The 20,770-nt window shown below is 40.1% G+C and overlaps 1 protein-coding gene across 1 annotated transcript; it reads right to left on the bottom strand.

Moving 5' to 3' along the window:
- Nucleotides 1-697: 697 nt before the first annotated feature.
- On the bottom strand, nt 698-19,846 carry LOC125935633 (vitamin D 25-hydroxylase). Its single transcript, XM_049649480.1, has 5 exons — nt 19,578-19,846; nt 7,329-7,470; nt 2,986-3,618; nt 2,025-2,354; nt 698-986 (listed from the first exon to the last, which is right to left on the bottom strand). The coding sequence occupies exons 1-5, from the start codon at nt 19,800-19,802 to the stop codon at nt 811-813; spliced, it is 1,506 nt and encodes a 501-aa protein (XP_049505437.1). The 5' UTR covers nt 19,803-19,846; the 3' UTR covers nt 698-810.
- Between the last annotated feature and the right edge of the window lie 924 nt (nt 19,847-20,770).

The raw sequence follows: 20,770 nt of genomic DNA, 5'->3' as shown, positions 1-20,770 counted from the left end.
ACCTCTACAAGTAAAATGATTCAATCTTTGGGACCTGTGCCTGGTTTAGGAAAAGAGTAGTACTAGGAAAAATGTCTGTGCCTGTGAAGAATTAATAATCACTTTCTGGGGGTCATTTTTATTGTAATTACATTATTGCAATTTCCTTCTACAGAACTGATGCTATGAGGATGAATACTCAGGGGTCACAGGGACCCTCATTTATAAGGAGATGACACAATTCTTATGAAGGTATAGTAGGGAGCAAGACTTGAAAGCATTCGCAGGTTCTAAAATATGTAGATATTTCTTCTATTATCTGCCACCATGTCTAAAATACCTCTGTACTCCAAACTCCTTTATTTGGGTTCTAATTTCTCCTTTAGTCCTCTATTAAACTGGACGCATACCACACTACCCATTAATGATGATACCTAATCAGAAGGGGGCTGGCATTGGCATTTGGAAACAGGGACCCCAGGACCAGAGCAAGATGGAGTTAAGAAAGGATGAGAAGTACGTGGTGTTCAACAAGAGGCTGAAAAGTCAGGCTCTGCTTAGGGCATCCACGGCCCTTCTTACTTAAGCAACACCTGTCATTTGCACCTTTGTTTTCCTCCACAGATAATTCTGCCTTAGAAGTAATAAAAGCTTAAAAAAAACATAGCTAATGCTTATTATTGCTTTAGTACTGTTTTCAAAGACACACCTGTGTTCATTTGGCTTTATGATGCTGTGATTTTTGTCCAAACGCACACACTGATTAGATAAACAAGGTTCAGAGGTAAAAGGCAACCAGATAGCCTTTTCCCAGAAAACATCCACGCACTTTCAGCGCCTTTCTGCACAGATGAGGTAGGGCTGGGGTTGCAATGTCATGCCTAATCTGGGCTTCAGATCTGGAACCAGTTCATGTGGAAAATGCAGGTGAAACCTCTGAAGCAATGTTGTAAAAAACAGGAACATTTCCATCCGAGCCAGCTGTTCTCCAAGACAGTGTCTTCTCCCTAAAAACAAAACAAAGCAAAACAAAACAACAAAACATATTTTTTTAAAACTCCACAATATTGGGGTGCCTGGGTGGCTCAGTTGGTTAAGCGTCCCACTTCAGCCTCAGTGAGTTCGAGCCCCTCGCCAGGCTCTGTGCTGACAGCTCAGAGCCTGGAGCCTGCTTCAGATTCCGTGTCTCCATCTCTCTCTGCCCCTCCCCTGCTCGTGCTCTCTCTCTCGCTCTCAAAATTAAATAAACATTTAAAAAAATCCACAATATTTACCAAAATTTGTATCTAATATGTGGGTACCGTTAAGGAAATCTGGAATTTAAAGAAAGTTATGTTTATTAAAAGGAATAAAAAATTGGCCCTTCAGTTCTCAGAGCCCATTTCTTTACCTTCTGTCAGATCATGGACTTCTGTAAGCTTATGAATCCCCTTCCACACTTCCCTTTCATGTTGCAACACAGCCCAAGATACACCATGAAAGACTGAATTTGAGGTATGACATTTTGTTCTCTAGATCCAGGAGAAACTCATTTCATTTCAAATGACTGAATGTTAACCCTTCCTCAATTAAAGGAAGAGTTTTCAGTCCATTTTCCATGGATCTTGTGATCTGTGTATTTTTTCACAGCAGAAGCCATATTTTTGGAGATGAGGTATAATAAACTAGGAGCCAAGAGAGCTGTGTTCTCATTTTACTTCAAATTATGGTGTCATCTCTTCCCCTGGGTCTCAGTTTCTCAAGCTACCTGTTACGGACTTCTAGCTCTGTAAGTTTTGCTTACAAGCCAAAATCCACAAGCAAAAAAGTTTCAGAAGAAGCCAGAGCTTCTCAACAGTTTCTTTCTAGTTACAAAATTAAGCGTTGAGTAGAAATAGGTGTAAATGACTTCTAATTAAACCATTCTCTCCTGTGAGAATCAATGTTGTGTTTCTGGTGTTGGAATCTTTAATTCTACAATGGAATGCTTCAGATTAAGATGTCATACATGAGCAACCATCATTACACTCTGTCCTGAAGTTATGCCCCTGTGAAAGTTCTCTTACCCAAGGAAAAAGGAACCAAAGCTTCTTTCTTGGCAAAATAGCCACTGCTGTCCAGAAAACGCTCGGGATAGAATATTTCTGGGTTTCTCCAGTACTTTTCATCAAAGTGTACAGAATAAAGATTGGTAATTACTGTCGTGCCTTTAGGAATGGAATAACCACGTACGACTGCATCTTCAGAGGTTGCGTGGAAAATCCCTAATGGCACTATATTACAGAATCTTAAAACTTCATGCAAAACTGCCTCGGTATAAGGCATTTTGCATTTGTCATCCCAAGAAGGCTTCCCAGTGGGTCCCATAATTAAATCGATCTCTTTCTGAACTTGTCCTGTCAGAGGAAAAGTGTTCAAGTTATTATGCAATTCTTAGAATTATAGCCAAAGTAATTTCTCTTTGAGACAAAACAAAGGATAACCTATAATAAGTCAACAGGGTATGGGGACAACCAGGTTCAGATTTTTCATCATCTGGGAGTTCTATCTGACCATATGCCATATATTGTGTGCTACCAGAAACCAATGCTCTGAGTAACTTTGTTGTGAAAAACACACTAAAAGTAATAAAAAATTAACAATCGAAAGTAAGACAAATAAAAATTAAACAACCCTACAATTGGAATAACATCACTCTCAGCCAGGGAAATAGTGAAACATAAAATTTGACTTGAAGAAACTGGCGTTCAGGTCCCAGCTCTGCCACTTCTAGTGGCTGAACTTGGGCAAGGCAGCCATTTAGCCTTTTCCCTCATTTACAAAATAGGTGTAATAAGACCTATCTGAGGTTTTTACGTGACTTGGGAGAACAGATGTGTGAAACTCTTTACAACTATTAAATATTTTTCTTCTCGGCTAGTACAGGAGAAATTCCCAAATAAAATGCTTTGTACACAGCCAAAGACTCTAAGACATGTGTGAGTCCTAAATGTAAGGACAGCCCTATATGGTCAACAGAATCCTCACCTTGAATGTTAGGATAAAGGGCCATGAAAAGAATTGCCCACTGTAGCACATTGGTTGTAGTTTCAGTTCCAGCAATGATGAGTTCACCCACGGAAAAAATAAGATTTTCTCTGGAGAAAGTAGATGATGGGTCATTTTTACCTTGATCCATCTCATCCAAATAAGCATCAACGAAATGCTGAGGTAACTGAGGCTTTCTGTTGATGGAAGCTTTTTCAATAAGCCTGGAGAGAAAATCATAGACCACAGCTGCATTTCTAAATAGCTGTTGATGTTTTCCAAAAGGTAAGATGCCAATCCATGGAAAGGCATTATACAGGAAGACGGAGGCACTGGCAGCCAGTTCCACATTTTCACTGAATAACTCAATCATGTGCTGAAAATCAGTGTCTTCATAAGTGAATCGTTCTCCAAAAATGATCAGATTGGTTATGTTTGAAACAGCATTTGTTATTAATTGTTTCAAGTCAAAAGGTCTACCTTTGTATGTTTCAATAACATCAATAAAAAATTTGGTTTCTTCTAAGATTTTAGATTCAAAAGACTTTTGACCATATCCAAAATAGCGAAAGCTATTTACAGCTAATCTTCTGTGATCAATCCATCCTCGACCATATCTGGAATTAAGTAAGCCTGAAAAAACAAAAGTATTAAAAAATTTGATCATTCCAACATTCCTGTATCTAACACCTGAAAACGCTATGGAGTAAAAAAGGGTGGTCAGTCATTCTTCTCCAAATTCTCTTTCTATAAACCTAGTGGTTTTAAGCCCTGTTCTCTGCTACTCATTAGCCACAGAATACTGTCAACATATAAAGCTTGTCTACTTTTTATCTGGGGACAGGCAGAAAAGACCTGTAATTCTCCCACCACATGAAACTGGACAGTCTTATGTAATTCATCCTGGGTGAACTAGACCTGTATTCTCTAACTATTACTATACCCCTCATCTATAAACGACAAATGACTGCATGTTCCATGGGCAAAATTTTATCTTGGACTAAACAAACAGCTGAAAATCATCCCTCAAGGATTAGGAATCTTCTGCATTAAGAGTCTAGGTTTTAGAATACAGACATCCTCCTGTTAAAAGCATATGTTACACAAGGTAACTCTTGAAGAGGCCAACGAAAGCTGAATGAGGTGTCAATGTGGTGGAAATACTCAAGCCTAAAGGAGGATACCAAGAACTGAATGTTTGTGTCCCCACAAAATCCATATGTTGAAGCCTAACCCCCAGTGTGATGGTATTAGGAGGTTGGGCCTTTGGGGAGGTGATGAGGTCATGAGGGTGGAGCCTCATGAACTGGATTAGTGCCCTTACAAGAAACACAAGAAGAGATGATTGTTCTCAGCTATGCGAGAATACAGGGAGAAGGCATCTGTCTATAAGTCAGGAAGCAGGCTCTTCCCAGACACCAGATCTCCTGGCACCTTGATCTTGGATTTCCCAGCCTCCAGACCTGTGAGAATAAATGTTTGTTGTTTATGATACTAAGTCTATATGGTGTTTTTATTAAAGCAGCCCAAATGAAGACAGAGGGACAGAGGGAAAACATGAAACTCAAACTTCCAATGTTGATATTGCTTGCCTTAAAATTTCAGTCTTCACAGTATACTCTGCTCTTCTCATGTTGCTACTATGGAATATATTCCCTTTAACTTAACTATCAAGATGCACCCCTACATTTACTGTAGTATTTACAATAGCCAAGATATGGAAGTAACCCACGTGTCCACTGATGGATGAATGGATAAAGAAGATGTGGTATATATACAAGGGAATATAATCAGCCATAAAAAAAAAATGAATGAAATCTTGCCATTTGCAACAACATGGATGGATCTAGAGGGTATTATGAAAGTAAAATAAGTCAGTCTGAGAAAGACAAATACCATATGATTTCACTCATATGTAGAATTTAAGAAACAAAACAAAGAAAAAAGAGACAAACAATAAAACAGACTCTAAAATATGGAGAACAAACTGGTGGATGCCAGAGGGGAGGTGGGTGGGAGGGATGGGTGAAATAGGTGAAGGGGATTAAGAGTACACTTATGATGATGAGCACTGAGTAATGTACAGAATTGTTGAATCACTATATTGTACACCTGAAACTAATATAACACTGTAGTTATAAAATAACTGTAGTTAATTATACTTGAATTTAAAAGGTGATTTGCAAAAAGTTAAAAAAAATAAGTTGCCTATCAAGAGGAAAACATCTTTAGCATATACATTTATGTAACATGTGCTTTATTTAAAATTTCATTCATAACTGGTACATACATGTACCTAATACAAAAATGTCACATTCTCCTGTACATGAGGTACCTATGAAATTTACATTTCAGCAACAGTTTTTGAATTTGGAGCTTATAATAACATTAACCATACATAAGGGGTCTGAAGTGCTATGTAATAATCTTACGTTCCCATAGTTGTCTTTTCTATATTTCCAGATGACTATTCATTCAACAAATACTCATTCAACATGTATTTATAGAGACCTACTGTGTTCCAGGCAGTGTGCTAGGTAACAGACCTAGCAGTAAATGGAAGAGGCAGAGATCCCTACTCCTCTGGATCTTACATACTAGTGAGGAGAGGCAAACAAACAAATTATACAGCAAAGATGGAGACACAGGGTGGTCAGGGAAAGCCTCATTGAGAAAGTGACATAAGTAAAGATATAGGACACGAGAGAGTGAGCCAAGCAGATATCCAGGGAAAGATCACTGCTCTAGAGGGAACAGCTAGTGCAAAGGCACTGGGATGAAAGCAAGCCCCAGAGAGATGTATGCATATGAGACACATGTACAAAAAGGTTCAGAGGAGGGGCGCCTGGGTGGCGCAGTCGGTTAAGCGTCCGACTTCAGCCAGGTCACTATCTCGCGGTCCGTGAGTTCGAGCCCCGCGTCAGGCTCTGGGCTGATGGCTCGGAGCCTGGAGCCTGTTTCTGATTCTGTGTCTCCCTCTCTCTCTGCCCCTCCCCCGTTCATGCTCTGTCTCTCTCTGTCCCAAAAAAATAAATAAAAAAAAAAAACAAAAAAAAAAAAAACAAAAAAAAACCCAAAAAGGTTCAGAGGAGCCTTGTTATAACTCTACACTGGCCAAGCGTAGGCTGAGCCCACCTACCGGGCAACTTTCACTCAAAGAGTGGGCTAATGGTGGCTCTCATTTCCCAGTTTCAAATTCAGTGCATATGTATCTTAAAATAACACATAATTTTCTACTTCTGTTTGTCTTCCTGTTTTTTGGACACATCAAGTTGAATGCTTATTTTAACTTTCTTTATAATAAAAACAGTCCAAACTATAAATCTATAGCTTTGAAAAATATATAGTATTATACTTTATCCCAAATACTGCTCTGCTAACATCATCTTTCATTTTCACAATTTCTTTAAAGGTCTCCTATTATGATTGTGGTATAATTTCTTCTTTGGCCTAATTATTATTGAGAAGAGTATTTAAGAGGCTGGAAATCTGTGTTTTATTTATTTTATTGCTTTCAAATATCATTGTACTCTGGCCTGAGAATTTGTCCTTTACAACTGGTATTTTCTTTGCATTAGTTTTTTTGTTTTGAGATTTAATATATGGTTAATTTTTATTTTCTTTTCAATGTCTTTATTTTTAGTCTATGTAAGCAAAATATTGTTACATTTTTCTTTGAAATTAAGTGTGAAGCTCTCATTAAACTAGAGAATATTGGACACCATTATTGTATAACTCTTAGACTATTAAGTATTAAAACCACTGTATCTGACTTCAACATTCTAGTTTAGGCTTTCTGCTCACCAATCTATTAACTTTCAGCCTTTCTCTCTTGTTGAATATGGAATCACCCAACACTGATCAACACTAAATCAAACAGAAGCTAGTCCTTTACACAAATCCCACAATTCTTCATTTACATGTCATTAACTACATATGTAGTTAAGAAAGCCTGCTTCATATTCTAGAAGCAAAATGATAGTAAAAATGTCATCAAGTATTCAAGACAGGCTTTAAAAAATACTTTTGATTCAAGTGTGCATGCACATATGTGTATTCCTAACCTGTTTCACAAAACTTGAAGATATTATTAAATGTTAATTCTTTAAAACATTATTTATAATACTACAGACTGGATTACTACAATAGAATTAGCATGAATTGGTCTAAAATATGGCTGTCAGACCTGAAAGGTCTTCAAATACGAGGTTCTATAACCTAAATTAACTGATTATTTCCTGTTTTTCAGTACAACAGAATCCAAACTCTATGTACTAAATTTACATAGAATAAGGAATGTAATTTAAAATAGTAAATCACTAAACAAGTGAAAATACACATACCTCCCATTTTTGTCATCTTCATGAATAAAGGAAGGCATGGTCTGTCTGCAAAAATCTCACTTTGATGAACAAGGCATTCTTTTACTACATCATAGCCATTTAAAACCACAGTTGATATTCCTCCAAGATCTAAACTGAAGATCTTAAAGAAGAGAACAACAACATGTAAATGGCAAAATGTATGGACCAATATAACCATGGAAATCCACATGTGCTAAGTCCAGCTCTCCCAGCATTTGTTACTTCCCTGAAAACAGAACGATCTTTTACTCAACTGACAATGGTTTGAATGCCTTCTCTCTACAAGGCGTATCAAACACTATGATTTCATTACCGAGTCAGTGCCTGGAGACATAATCTTATAAATGGTGTAATGAAAAGAGTACTGGGCTCCTGAAGCCTGGGTTCTAGTTTCAGCTTTGTCATTAAACAAATGTAGGACCCTGGGCAGAACGCTTAACCTTTTTGGGCTTCAGGGTTGCCCGAGAAAACATGGTACTTGATTTAGATGCTCTTTTAAGATTCATTCCAACTTAATACCTTCAATGATATCTAGGGATCTCTTTTTATTTCCAAGATAAGTGAGGAAGCAACACCATCTACATATTATTTATTACTCCAACCTTAGGTAGGGGACGGGGTTACTTGAGAGATAACTTTGAAATATGAACATATTATAACTAGGCTCATTTGTATTTGGGTCCCTGAATTCCATGAAGTCAACAAGGAGGTCCTCTCAGGGAATGTGACCTTGGAGAAAAGGCCTTTACCACATAGGCACAGGTGGATGCCGCTCAGCTAAGGGGAAGGCAAGACAGAATAGCCATCCTTTCCTTGCTGGAGTTCCTCAGGTGCTTCACCTCAGGTTCATGTACAATGAAACACCTCTGTAGTCTAGCTAGTCCACAATAAGAGACTAGTCCAGCGAGGGAGCAATGCTACTTTATCAGTGGGGTGCAAAGATTGCTTATCTTCATCCTCTCAGGGCTTGGCTGAGAGCATTTTAGAACCAAAATACTTAGTCAAGCCTCATCTCGGTGCAAATAAGTACAGCAGATTTAACCATGGTTCACACGACTTCGTAAAAAACAAAACAAACAAACAAACAAACAAACAAACAAAAAACCCAGGAGGTTTAGCAGAGAACATAAGTTCAGCGGAAGTAATTACTGGGAAAAAAAAAAAAGTGATGAAACCTCCAAATAATCTCCAAATTGTAACAGAAGCAACCAACTGAGCAACAGAGTCTTTGGCACAGGATAGGTTCTGCCAACTGAGCAGCAGACTAGAACCCTGGGGAAGTAGCATGGACTGTGTGTGACAAGCAGTGGTATCAGTCAAAAGTGGCAGTGTGAGAGTTTCAGCGCAAAGGGAACGGCTACCGGCTGAGCAAAAGGTGGGACTCTTTCGGCTCCCAAAGCAGTAATGGAATGATCTTGAAGTCATTTCCCAGCAGTGTAATTTTAACAGCTATAAAGGAAAAAACACCTCCTGTGTGCCTCCTCTATTCCCAATACTCTCCTATAACACTGTGACAACCAGACGTGAGGGTTTTCCACACCTCAGCAATTCTGGGACACCAACCGAGTGTCCTAGAATTTAACCCAATTCTGACACTATCCACCTGGAGATAGTGTCAGATCCCACAAGTTAAGGGCTCAGTCCCACAAGACTGCTGCCTGTCTCCACTTCAGGTGCCCATCCCAAGTCCTGTGCTTCTGACCAAAAGGCTATTAAGTCAGAGGCTCCCACGACCTCCTCCTTGGGTTTGATTAATATGCTAGAGTGGCTCACAGAATTCAGGAAAATATTTTACTTACTAGATGAATGGTTTATTATATAGAAGGACATAACTCGGCCTATTATAGAAGGACATAACAGCCACGTGGAAGACACACATAAGGCAAGGTATGGGGTAAGGGGAGTGGAGCTTCCATGCTCTCCCCAGACATGCTATCCATCTTCTGCTCACCTCCACCTGTTCACCAACATGGAAGCTCTCTGAACTCTGTAATTCAGGCATTTTTATGGAGGCCTTATTACCTAGACATGATTAACATGGGCTATTGGTGATGGAATCAACTTCTAGGCCCTCTGCCTTCCCCAGAGGTAGTGGAGGCGTGACTGAAAGTTCCAACCCTCTAATCAGGCTTGTTTCTCTTGGTAATAAACTCCCATTTTAGGATCTTTCCAAAAAATTACTTCATTAGCATAAACTCCCATGTGGTTGAAAGGGGCTTGTTAAGAATAACAAAAGACACCTTAATCACTTAGGAAATTCCAAGGACTTTAGGAAGTATATTCCAGGAAAGGGACAAAGACCAAATATATATTTCTTATTATAAATCACAGTATCACAGCATGAAAGAATGGCATTAGAAAATAGGAAAAAAAGCAGACTGGTGATTTCACAGGATGGTAGAAAACCCTGCGATTGAAAAGTGTCTTAATAGGGAGGGAGAACAAACATGAGGGTCATAGTGCAGGGTACAGCCATCTATCAGGTGTGGACACTATGGATTATAAAAACCAAGGAGGAGCCATGGCTTGAGAAGACTGTCACACAATCCACTTTTCCTCAAAAATGTGGTCCCCTATTTGAGGGTAAAACTGGGGAATTTGTTATCTGAACTGTTATTTGAACTATTCTGTTATATGCTGTTTTCAAGGATTTTTGATAAAGGTTTGTGAAACACTTTCCTTCTCATCTAGAAGTTAGTCTATGAACTTTAAGTTTCTTCCCTTCCCTACAAACCAGCTCTGCCCACAATTTTTCACTGTCTCAGTTAATGACCACTCCATTCACCCTTCCAGCTCTTCAGGACCCAAATTGCCCATGAGCTGCCCAGGTAGACTCTTATTTTTCTTTCCAGCCCCACGTCACTTCTTAGTAGCCATGTTGTTTCTATTTTCAGAATATAAACAGTGTATGATAATTTCTTACCCTTCCATCACTGACACTCTAAGCCATCTTCATTTTCTCCCTATGTTATCATAACAGCCTCTCAACTTGTCTCGTAATAGGTGATTCTTGACATGGCATACTCCCACTTCATGGCCTTTGTAAGTGTTCTCTTGGCCTGGAATGTTCTTTCCCTGGTTATTCTTATAGTTTAAGCTTTTGCTCAAAGGCCTTCTTTTTTGCAGTGAGGCCTGCTCTAACCCAGTTAAAATTTCATCCCTTAGCATTCTTCCTCTCTCTTGCCTTAATTTAGTTTATTTCATACTCTGTACTCCAGCATATTATTTACTTCACTTATTGTATTTATATTGCCCATCTCCCCCCCCTCCGCTCAGCCCCCAGGAGAATGTAAGCTACACTAGGGCAGGGATTTTTAACAGTTGTGTTTGCACTCTCAACGATAGCCAAATTATGGAAAGAGCCTAAATGTCCATCAACTGATGGATAAAGAAATTGTGGTTTATATACACAATGGAGTACTACGTGGCAACGAGAAAGAATGAAATATGGTCCTTTGTAGCAACATGGATGGAACTGGAGAGTGTTATGCTGAGTGAAATAAGCCATACAGAGAAAGACAGATACCATATGTTTTCACTCATATGTAGATCCTGAGAAACTTAACAGAAGACCAGGGGGGAGGGGAAGGGGGGAAAAAGTTACAGAGAGGGAAGGAGGCAAACCATAAGGGACTCTAAAATACTGAGAACAACCTGAGGGTTGATGGAGGACTGGGGGAGAGGGGAAAGTGGGTGATGGGCATTGAGGAGGGCACCTGTTGGGATGAGCACTGGGTGTTGTATGGAAACCAATTTGACAATAAATTTCATATATTGAAAAAAAATAAAAATAAAAAGAAATTTCATAACCACCCTATGGATGACACAATTAAGTTGCACAGCATTTTCATTTCAAAGTATAAATTTTCAAATAAATATTAAAAAAAAATTTAAAAAATAAAAATTAAAAACAAAAAACAAAAAACAAAAAACAGTTGTGTTTGCTACTATTATCTTCACCCCAGGACAGTACAGAGCAGAGGCTGACAATTGTTAAATATATGTTGAATTAATGACTGGCGGTAGAGACATACATTTATGCACACTATTATACAATATCATGGGTGAAGGACTAGGAGGAGAGATATGTGAAAGTGTCATTGATGAAACATGATTGCCACACACTTTTCCACATCTGCTTGGGTTGTCTTCTCATTTGAGATGCCTCCCATCACTGCCATACTGTTCAAACCATACCAAGTCATTAGGGAACACCCCCACTGAAGCCTTTCTTGGTGCACTCTCCCTCTTTCTCTCCTCTGAACCACCACAGCACAAGCTGAGATACCTCTGTGGCACTTACTTAATACTACCTTGAACCAGAAACCAGGAATGTTCTTGTCTCCTGATTGCCTCCTAAATTATAAACTCCACAGAATCAGGGATTTCATCTTTCATCTTCTGAACCTTCCAAAGAATCTCACACAGTGCCTTGCATGAAAGTCTCAATAAATGCTTTCTGTGTAAATATGTCAATAAGCAGCCAAATCTACTTGTCTTAAAGTAAGGAATTGTTTTATGGTCCTTACGTTCATTACTTGAAAATAATCTGTAAAAAATACTTTTACTACCTTTGCTAGCTAAGAAATGCTTCTCAAAATTTGGATTAAGAGTAAAGTCACTGCAGAAGCTTACACATTCAGAGTGAATCGCCAAGGAAATGATACTTCTTGATGTGGTATATTTCCATTTAAGATTACCTTTAAAATGAATGTATGAGACCCCAGTACTGGTTATTTTCCCTTCAAGATTTATAAAAAAAGAACTGAATTCACAGATTACATAAAAGTAAGTGTCACTTGAGGTGACTGTCATTTCTCACACGCAGTTTTCAAGTCCAGGCTTTTTCTGTGAGCACACATCTCCAAATTAAGAAGAGAGTGGAAAAATAAGATTCTATTTACAAATAAGCCCTATAAACAACTTGCACAGCCTCTCAGAAGTGTAAGAGATAATAGTCTCCTCCTACTTTCAAAAAAGGTATAGTATTTAACAACTTGTACTAATGGTAAGACTTCATCAGAATTGCAAAATACCAGTAATGCAATGAGAGACCTTTAGGGTGTTTCACAACTAAGATAAAGATCAAATGTTGCCAGGGAGGGTCCAAGACAAAGATATAGGAAGACCTGGAACTCCCCTCCTCCAAAACCACAGCAAATCTACACCTATTTATAAAGCAATTCCTCCTGAAGAACTAAGTAGCTTTTTCTTTTTTTTTATTTTAGTGAGAATGAGAGAGAGAGAGAGAGCGCGCGCACATGGGAGAGAGGGGCAGAAGGAGAGAGAAAGAGAGAAAATCTCAAGCAGGCTCCATGCTCAGTGCAGAGACCGATATAGGGCTCAATCCCATAACCCTAGGATCATGACCTGAGCTGAAATCTAGAGCTGGATGCCCAACCAACTGAGCTACCCAGGCGCCACCCCCACCCCCCATCCCAAAACAGCTTCTATACAACAAAAGACGACCACATAAAGAATGACAAGAGAGATGGAGACACAATAACAAAGGGAATCCCCACCCCCAATGCTGTGAATTTTGGTGGGGAGGGACAGTACTAAGGGGCTGAGAGCAGACTTGCCTGTCTGGGGCACAGACAAATAAAAAAAAACAACAACCCATGGTTTAAAAGGGCAACTAGAATATAAATAAACTAGCCCTATAACCCTGCCAAATGACAGGGGAGCTGCTGGAAATCTGCCCAATCAGGAATGGCAAGTGCCATGGTTTACATTTCTTCTCCACCTTGACAGCATAGAAAGGAGCAGGGGCTGGGCACCATAGCCAGCCTGCAGCCTCAGTGAGCACTGGGCCCCTAGCCCACACCAGCCCAAGCCATCCCAACAAGGAGGCCCCAGCACAGCACACACCAAGATACCCCTAGTCAGCTGTCTCACCAATGTGACAGGTGCAAAGCACCCTGGAATACTCCAGGCCCACACCATTTCAGCTCCAGATGACTTGCCAGGGTACCCCTGATGCAGAGGGCCCAAGGACCTCCTTGTGCATGTCTGCCTCGGCTCTAGCCACCCTGCCAGGGCACCCCCTGCTCACAGGGTCCTGGGATCCCCCTGGGACACCCATCCATCCCTGCTTTCACCTACTTCACCTTCAGCTGTCCTGCCAGGGTGCTCTCTGTGTGGAGAGCCCCAGGAGCCCATCGGCTTACAACCTCTTCAGTTCCAGCTGTCCTGCCAGGGAGCCCTCTGTGTGAAGATCCCCTGGACTATTCAGGCCCATGCCCACTGCAGCTCCAGTCATTCCAGCAGAGTGCCCAGGACCTCCAGCCCACATCAGCCACAGTTCCAGCCATCCAGCCAAAATCACCAGGCACAACCACTCCACCCATGTTTAGGAGCAGTATCTATTCATTTAATTCATAAAAACAAACGCAGAAAGTCAAGCAAAATGAAAAGACAGGAGAGTATGATCCAAATGAAAGAATAAGACAAAATGTGAGAAAAAGAACTAAATGAAATGGAGATAACCAATCTACCTGTTCAAAGTAGGTTTGACTTCTGAGGAAGATGGTGGAATAGGAGGATCCTAAACATAAATACATGGAGGTTAAATAACATGCTACCAAACAATAAATGGGTCAACCAAGAAATCAAAGAGGAAATAAAAAAAAATACATAGAGACCAATGAAAATGAAAACACAATGGGCCAAAATCTTTGGAATGCAGTAAAAGCTGTTCTAAGAGTGAAGATTATAGTAGTATAGGCCTACTCAAGAAGCAAGACAAATCTCAAATAAAAAACCTAATCTGACACCAAAATGAGCTGGAAAAATAAGTAATAAAAACCAAAACCAGTAGAAGGAAGTAAATAATAAAGATCAGAGCAGAAATAAGTGAAACAGAAACTTAAAAAAAACAACAGATCAATGAACAAGAGCTGGTTCTTTGAGAAGATCAATAAAACTGATAAGCCTTTAGCCAGACTCATGAAGAAAAAAAGATGACCCAAATAAACAAAATCAGTAATGAAAGAGGAAAGTAACAACTAACTTCAAAGAAACACAAAGGATTATGAGACTACTATGAAAAATTATATGTCAAATTGGACGACCTAGAGGAAATAGATTTCTAGAAGCATATAATCTTCCAAAACAAAAAGAAAATCTGAATAGACTGATTTTGACTAATAATAAACTAATAATGACACTGAATGACTAATCAAAAAACTCCCAACAAACAAGTTAGGACCTGATGGCATCACAAATGAATTCTACCAAATACTTAAATAAGAGTTAACACTTATTCTCCTCAAATTGTTCCAAAAAGAAGAGGAGAGAAAACTTCCAAATACATTCTACAAGGTCAACATTACCCTGATAATAACAGCAAAGACACTACAAACACACACACCACACAAACACTCACACAAAACCCCAAACTACAGGCGAATAACCTCAATGAACACAGAACCAAATATCTTCAACAAAATATTAGCAAACCAAATTTAAAAATTAATTAAAATGATCAAGTGGAATTTATTCCGGGGATGCGAGGCTGTTTCATACTTGAAACTCAATCAATGTGATACACCACATTAACAAAATAAAGGATAAAATGAGATGATCATCTCAACAGATGCAGAAAAAGCATCTGAAAAAACTCAACATCTGTTCATAATGAAAACTCTCAACTAGAGGGAACATATCTCAATATAATAGAGTCCATATATAACAAACCCACAGCTAACATCATACACAATGGTGAAAAATTAAGAGTTTTTTCCCTAAGATCAGGAACAAGACAAGGATGTCCACTGTCACCACTTTTATTCAACATAGTACTGGGGTCCTATCCAGAATAATCAAACAAGAAAAATAATAAAAGTTACCAAAATTGGCAGGAAGAAGTAAAACTATTTGTTGATGACATGATACTATACATAGAAAATCTAAAGACCCCACCAAAACACTATTAGAAGTAATAGATGCATAAGTAAAGCTGTAGGATACAAAATCAATATACAAAAATCTGTTGCATTGCTATACATAATAATGAAGTAACAGGAAAAGAAATTAATAAAACAATTCCATTTATAATAGCACCCAAAATAATAAAATACCTAGGAGGTGAAAAACTTGTACTCTGAAATCTATAAAACACTTATAAAAAAACTGAAGATGACACAAACAAATGGAAAGATATTCCATGCTAATGGACTGGAAGAACCAATACTGTTTAAATGTCCATACCATCCAAAGCAATCTAAAGATTTAATGCAATCCCTATCAAAATACCAACAGCATTTTTCACAGAACTAGAAATACTAGAACAAATAATCCTAAAATTTGTAAGGAACTATAGAAGACCCCAAATAGGCAAAGCAATCTTGAAAAACAAAAACAAAGTTGGAGGTATCACAATCCCAGATTTCAAGATATACTACAAAGATATAATAATCAAAATACTATGATCCTGGCAAAAAAAAAAAAACCCAGACACACAGATTAATGGAACAGTAAAGAGAGCCTAGAAATAAACCCATTAATATAAAATTAACCTACAACAAAGGAGGCAAGCACATTCAATGGGAAAAAAGACAAACGGTGTTGGGAAAACCGGACCAATACATGCAAAGAATGAAACTGGACCACTTTCTCACACCATATACAAAAATAAACTCAAACTAGATTAAAGGCCTGAATGTGAGTCCTACAATCATAAAAATCCTAGAAGAGAACATAGGGAGTATTCACTTGGTTATTTCCCTTAGCAATTTATTTATAGATATGTTCCTCAGGCAAGGGAAACAAAAGCAAAAATAAACTATTGGGATTACATCAAAAAATAAAAACTTGTAAACAGCAAAGGAAACCATTTAAAAAAAAGAAAACTGAAAAGGCAACCTACTGAATGGGAGAAGGTATCTGCAAATTGTATATCCCATAAGGGTTTGCTATCCAAAACAGATAAAGAAATTATACAACTCAACACCAGTAAAACAAATAATCCAATTAAAAATGGGCAGAGGACTCAAATAGGCATTTTTCCACATAAGACACACACATCATAAGACACATGAAAAGATGCTCAACATCACTAATCATCAGGAAAATGGCATATCAAAACCACAATGAGATATCACCTTATACCTGTCAGAATGGCTAGTATCAAAAAGACAAGAAATAACAAATATTGGTAAGGGCGTGGAGAAAAAGGAACCCCTGTACACTGTTAGTGGGAATGTAAACTGGTGCAGCTACTGTGGAAAACAGTATGAAGGTTCCTCAAAAAATCGGAATTAGAAATAGCATGCAATTCACTAATTCATTCCACTATTGGGTATTTGTCCAAAGAAATTGAAAACACTGTTTCAAAAAGATACATGCACTGCTATGTTCATGACAGCACTATTTATGATGGCCAAGATACGGAAGCAACCTAAATGTCCATCAATATATGAAAGTATGAATACGTGATATAATGTACACATTATTATTACTCAACCATAAGAAAGATGAGATCTTGCCATCTGGGACAACATGAATGGACACAGAGGCTATTATGCTAAGAAAGACATATACGATTTTGCTTATATGTAGAATCTAAAAACAAAGACAAAAGCAGAAACAGACCCGTAAATACATAGAACTGGTGGTTGCCAGAGGGGAGGGGATGAGGGGATGGACAAAATGCGTGAAGGTGAGTGGGAGGTACGAGCTGCCAGTTATGGAATGAGTAAGTCATGAGAATAAAAGGTACAGCATAGGGAATATGGTACTAGAATAGCAATGCATGGTAACAGATGGTAGTCACATTATGGTGAGACTAGCATAGGGCACAGAATTGCTAAATCACTACACTTTATGCCTAAAATTTAACATTGTGTGTCAACTACAATTTAAAAAAAAAGAATCAGGGGCACCTGGGTGGCTCAGTCAGTTAAGTGTCTGACTCTTGGGTTTCAGCTTAGGTCATGATCTCACAGTTCTGTGAGGTGGAGCCGTGTCAGGCTCTGTGCTGACAGTGCGGAGCCGGCTTGGTTTTCTCTGTCCCCCACCTCTCTGCCCCTCCCCCACTCGCACTGTCTCTCTCAAAACAAATAAATAAACTTAAAAAAAAAAGGATCAAATGTTGTCATAGCTGAAAGAATTAGTATGTTAGGTGTGGTTTTCAATATGTTAGGTAGTTTTCAACTTAAGTGTAAGGGCAGAGTCAGGCAAACAGTTATCTACTCTTCAATGCATACATCCTTTTCATTTTTTCTCCTCTCTTCCTCTGTTCTTCCTGTACTTAACAGCACTACTTGATTTTATCACCTCCAGTAAATTGCCCTCTTTGTAAAGAACCATGGTCACCTCAAACAGTCGTAACAGCAATAAAACGAATTACTCATGCCAAATTCTTAAATCCATTGAACCAGATCTACTTATCCCAAAATGAAGTCTTGTATAATTTGTAATCTATTTTGATAGGAAACTCAGGTTACCCCCTTCTGGAAAAGAATGTTCATTGTAAATACAATGATCCTATCAGTTCAAATATTTATATATGAAAAACAACTTCTTATTCTGCAAGACAGTGTTTCACATAATTAGCTTAAATATACTTTTTATGTTGTAGACCTAATAAATTGTTCTGCAATTTATAACCAAGAACATTTGAGAAGCAGTTAACTGTTTCTAGTCATTATTCTCATTACACAAGAGGAAAAATTAAAATTCAGAGAGGAAAAAGTCCAGTTTTATCTGACAAAAGAGGACTCAACTGCTAGGCTCATGCCTCCTTTCACATCTTATGATTTCTCTAGAATAGGGGTGCCTGGTTGGCTCAGTTGAGTCTCTAGAGTCTCTAGAATAGGGGTGCCTGGTTGAGTGTCTGACTCTTGGTTTTGGTTCAGATCATGATCTCAATGGGCTCTGCACTGACAGTGTGGAGTGTGCTTGGGATTCTTTCCTTCTCTCTAAATAAATAAATAGTTAAAAAAAAAAAAAAAAGAATTCATGATGCTTTGTACCCACATACCAGAGCTCATATACACTCAATGGAAATCACAGAAATACACTCAACTCCTGGAGAACCGGAAGGCTGACAAAAAAATGTAAGAACTACACACATCTGCTTTACCTAAATCCACTTACCCTTTAACAAAGTTAACGGTTACCGAGGTACCAAAATCCAGTGTAATTCTTGTAAACCCTGGTTCAGATAAGGTTTTAAGCCCCAACCTGAAATACCACAATTGCCAAACAGCAATACTCTACTTTTCCTTTTAAGCATTCACAATTTGTGGTCGATACCTAGATTTGCTCTCTCAGTGGGCTCGAACTCCCTGAAATCGGGCCATGTCTGCCTTCCTCACCACATCTCCAGCACCTGGCACACAGCCTAGCTTCCTGCTGCATAGGAATGGATGGATTCGAAAAATAACAGGTGAGCTCAGCCAGGGCCGATGCTCTGGAAACTTGTCTCCTTCTGGGGTCAGGACACCTTTCCAATCACAAGCTTGATTCCCGGCCTTGTCCCCTGCATGGAGGGGCCTAGCTGCTGTCTGCAAGCCACTCAGCATTTCTGTGCCAAACTTTCCTTCTCTAGACAGTGGGAGACACTGTAAATGGTTAGTGGGAGAGGCCGGAAGTTGGCCCTGCGGTGGGTCCTGAGTTTACCAGAGGGCACCTCGCTCAGTGTTTTCTAAGATGCTCCTGGCTGGTCAGGGCGACACTGCTCACTCTGCCCTGTAGGCCTCCGCATCGATTTTTAGTCATAAATTCATTCGCTTTCACAATTAATTTTCGAGAGCGCATCTTGGCCAAGGGCCTTCACCTGCGCTTTCTTACCCCCCACCCCAGCAGACGCCTAGACCAGGGGCGCCTAGACCAGGCATCCTCAGATGCAAACATTCAGGAACTTCCTGTTAAAAACATTAACCTGGACCTACGCTTCGAAAGCCTCATTTTCGCAAGAATCCGTGGGTAGAACCGAATACACGCCTAACTCCCGCGAGAGGACCAAAGAAAAGAAAAGAAAAGAAAAAAGGCCGGAGCTCCACCGCGCAGGCGTGGGAGCACGACCTCCGCGCCCTTGCTGGGGGCCTGGCCCAGCTGGATCCCGCTGGGCTTTGGAAGGGTGGGGACTCTGGCTGGGCGGGGTTTCCCTTCAAGTCACTTGCACATAGGGTTGGGGACGACAGCTCGGGCCCGGGAGCCAACGTCAGGTCCACCCCGTAGGTAGACCCGGGCCCTCCCTGCCCGTAGCCCGTCAGGCTGTACCTCGCCGTACACCTGGCTCTGCTTTCTCATGTAGACGTGGGGCAGCTCGCCTGAGGCGGCCAGCGAGTAGATGTTGCCGATAAATGGCAGCCCCGACGGCCCGGGAGGGAAGCCAGTGGGCCGCCTCTGCTTCAGCAGCTGGCGGATCCCAAACGTGAAGAACAGCAAAAAGAGCACGCCTCCGAGCGCCGCCACGCACGCCTCGACACCCGGAGGGCCCCACATTGCCCGGGCCGGGGGCTGGGGCTACCAACCCCCACCGCCGTGGGGTGGGGTCGCCCTTCTGCCCCGCTGTGCTCGTATTGGCCGGACATCCCGAGGTCCCGCCCCCGTTCCCTGGCCATTGGCTGGCTGAGCGTAGAGTCCTCTGGCCGCTCCCGACATTTACTCCCAGCTCTGTACCGCTCAGTGTCTACAGTGCAGAGGCGGGTGCGAGCCTTTGGATCTGGGCGTGGCTCTTAGGCGATCTCCTGAAGGCCTTTTCCAGGGTGTTGACCCCAGGGCAGGGCGAAGGAGACAGCCTTCCCCACTGGGCTGCTGCCAGCCCTTTCTGAGGGAGTCTTTTTAGGAATTATTAAATAAGGAACTTTTAAACAAACTATTTAAGAGTGACAAAATTTCAAAGATTATCCGAATTCAGTTTTGAGCTAAACCTGATAATCTTAAAAATTTCCACTTGAGAACTGATTCATCAACATACAAAGAAAATAATCTGCCCTGTTTTACTCATTTGTCCCTTGGTCATTATGAGGCATTTTTGTGTGTGATCTAAGGATTGTGATTACGGAATATGTAGGTAACCTGAATTAATCATGTATTTTTTCACCCCTTTCTGGTCTTCCCAAACTGGTTACTTCTTGGCAGAGGACTCATTAGGCTGCAGTTGCCCACGGATGGTACTTAGTCGTCAAGCTTCCTAAATTAGCTAAAATTAAGCAACTGATTGCTTATTTGTTAATTCCCACCTGGTATGTTTCTACTCCTGCTTTCTATTGAGCAGTTTCTTGCAACATAGGACCTACCCAGGCATGGGACTCTTCTAACAGGTGTCTTCTAGCTGTGCTTCAGCAGTGGCAAGAGTGTTACGGTCGTTAGCTTAAGGCACATTCATGCAACAAATATTTATTGGATGTCTATCATGTAGTGGTATCTTAAGCAATGGAGATACATAGGTGAAAAGAGCAACAAAGTCT

Source organism: Panthera uncia, chromosome D1 (genome assembly GCF_023721935.1).
Source record: "Panthera uncia isolate 11264 chromosome D1, Puncia_PCG_1.0, whole genome shotgun sequence".
In the NCBI taxonomy this organism is placed as follows: Eukaryota; Metazoa; Chordata; class Mammalia; order Carnivora; family Felidae; genus Panthera; species Panthera uncia.
The sequence above is the reverse complement of the archived record's forward strand: the minus strand, read 5'-3'. Positions and strand labels throughout refer to the sequence as shown.

What these genes read in the sequence shown, in the direction of transcription:
- LOC125935633 (XM_049649480.1), bottom strand. Translation starts at nt 19,802, where the DNA reads ATGTGGGGCCCTCCGGGTGTCGAGGCGTGCGTGGCGGCGCTCGGAGGC. An exon ending in GAAGATGACAAAAATGGGAG is followed by an intron (nt 3,619 to 7,328) that starts GTATGTGTATTT and finishes TTGTTTTTTCAG; the next exon opens with GCTTACTTAATTCCAGATAT. An exon ending in TTTGGTTCCTTTTTCCTTGG is followed by an intron (nt 987 to 2,024) that starts GTAAGAGAACTT and finishes TTTTGTTTTTAG; the next exon opens with GGAGAAGACACTGTCTTGGA.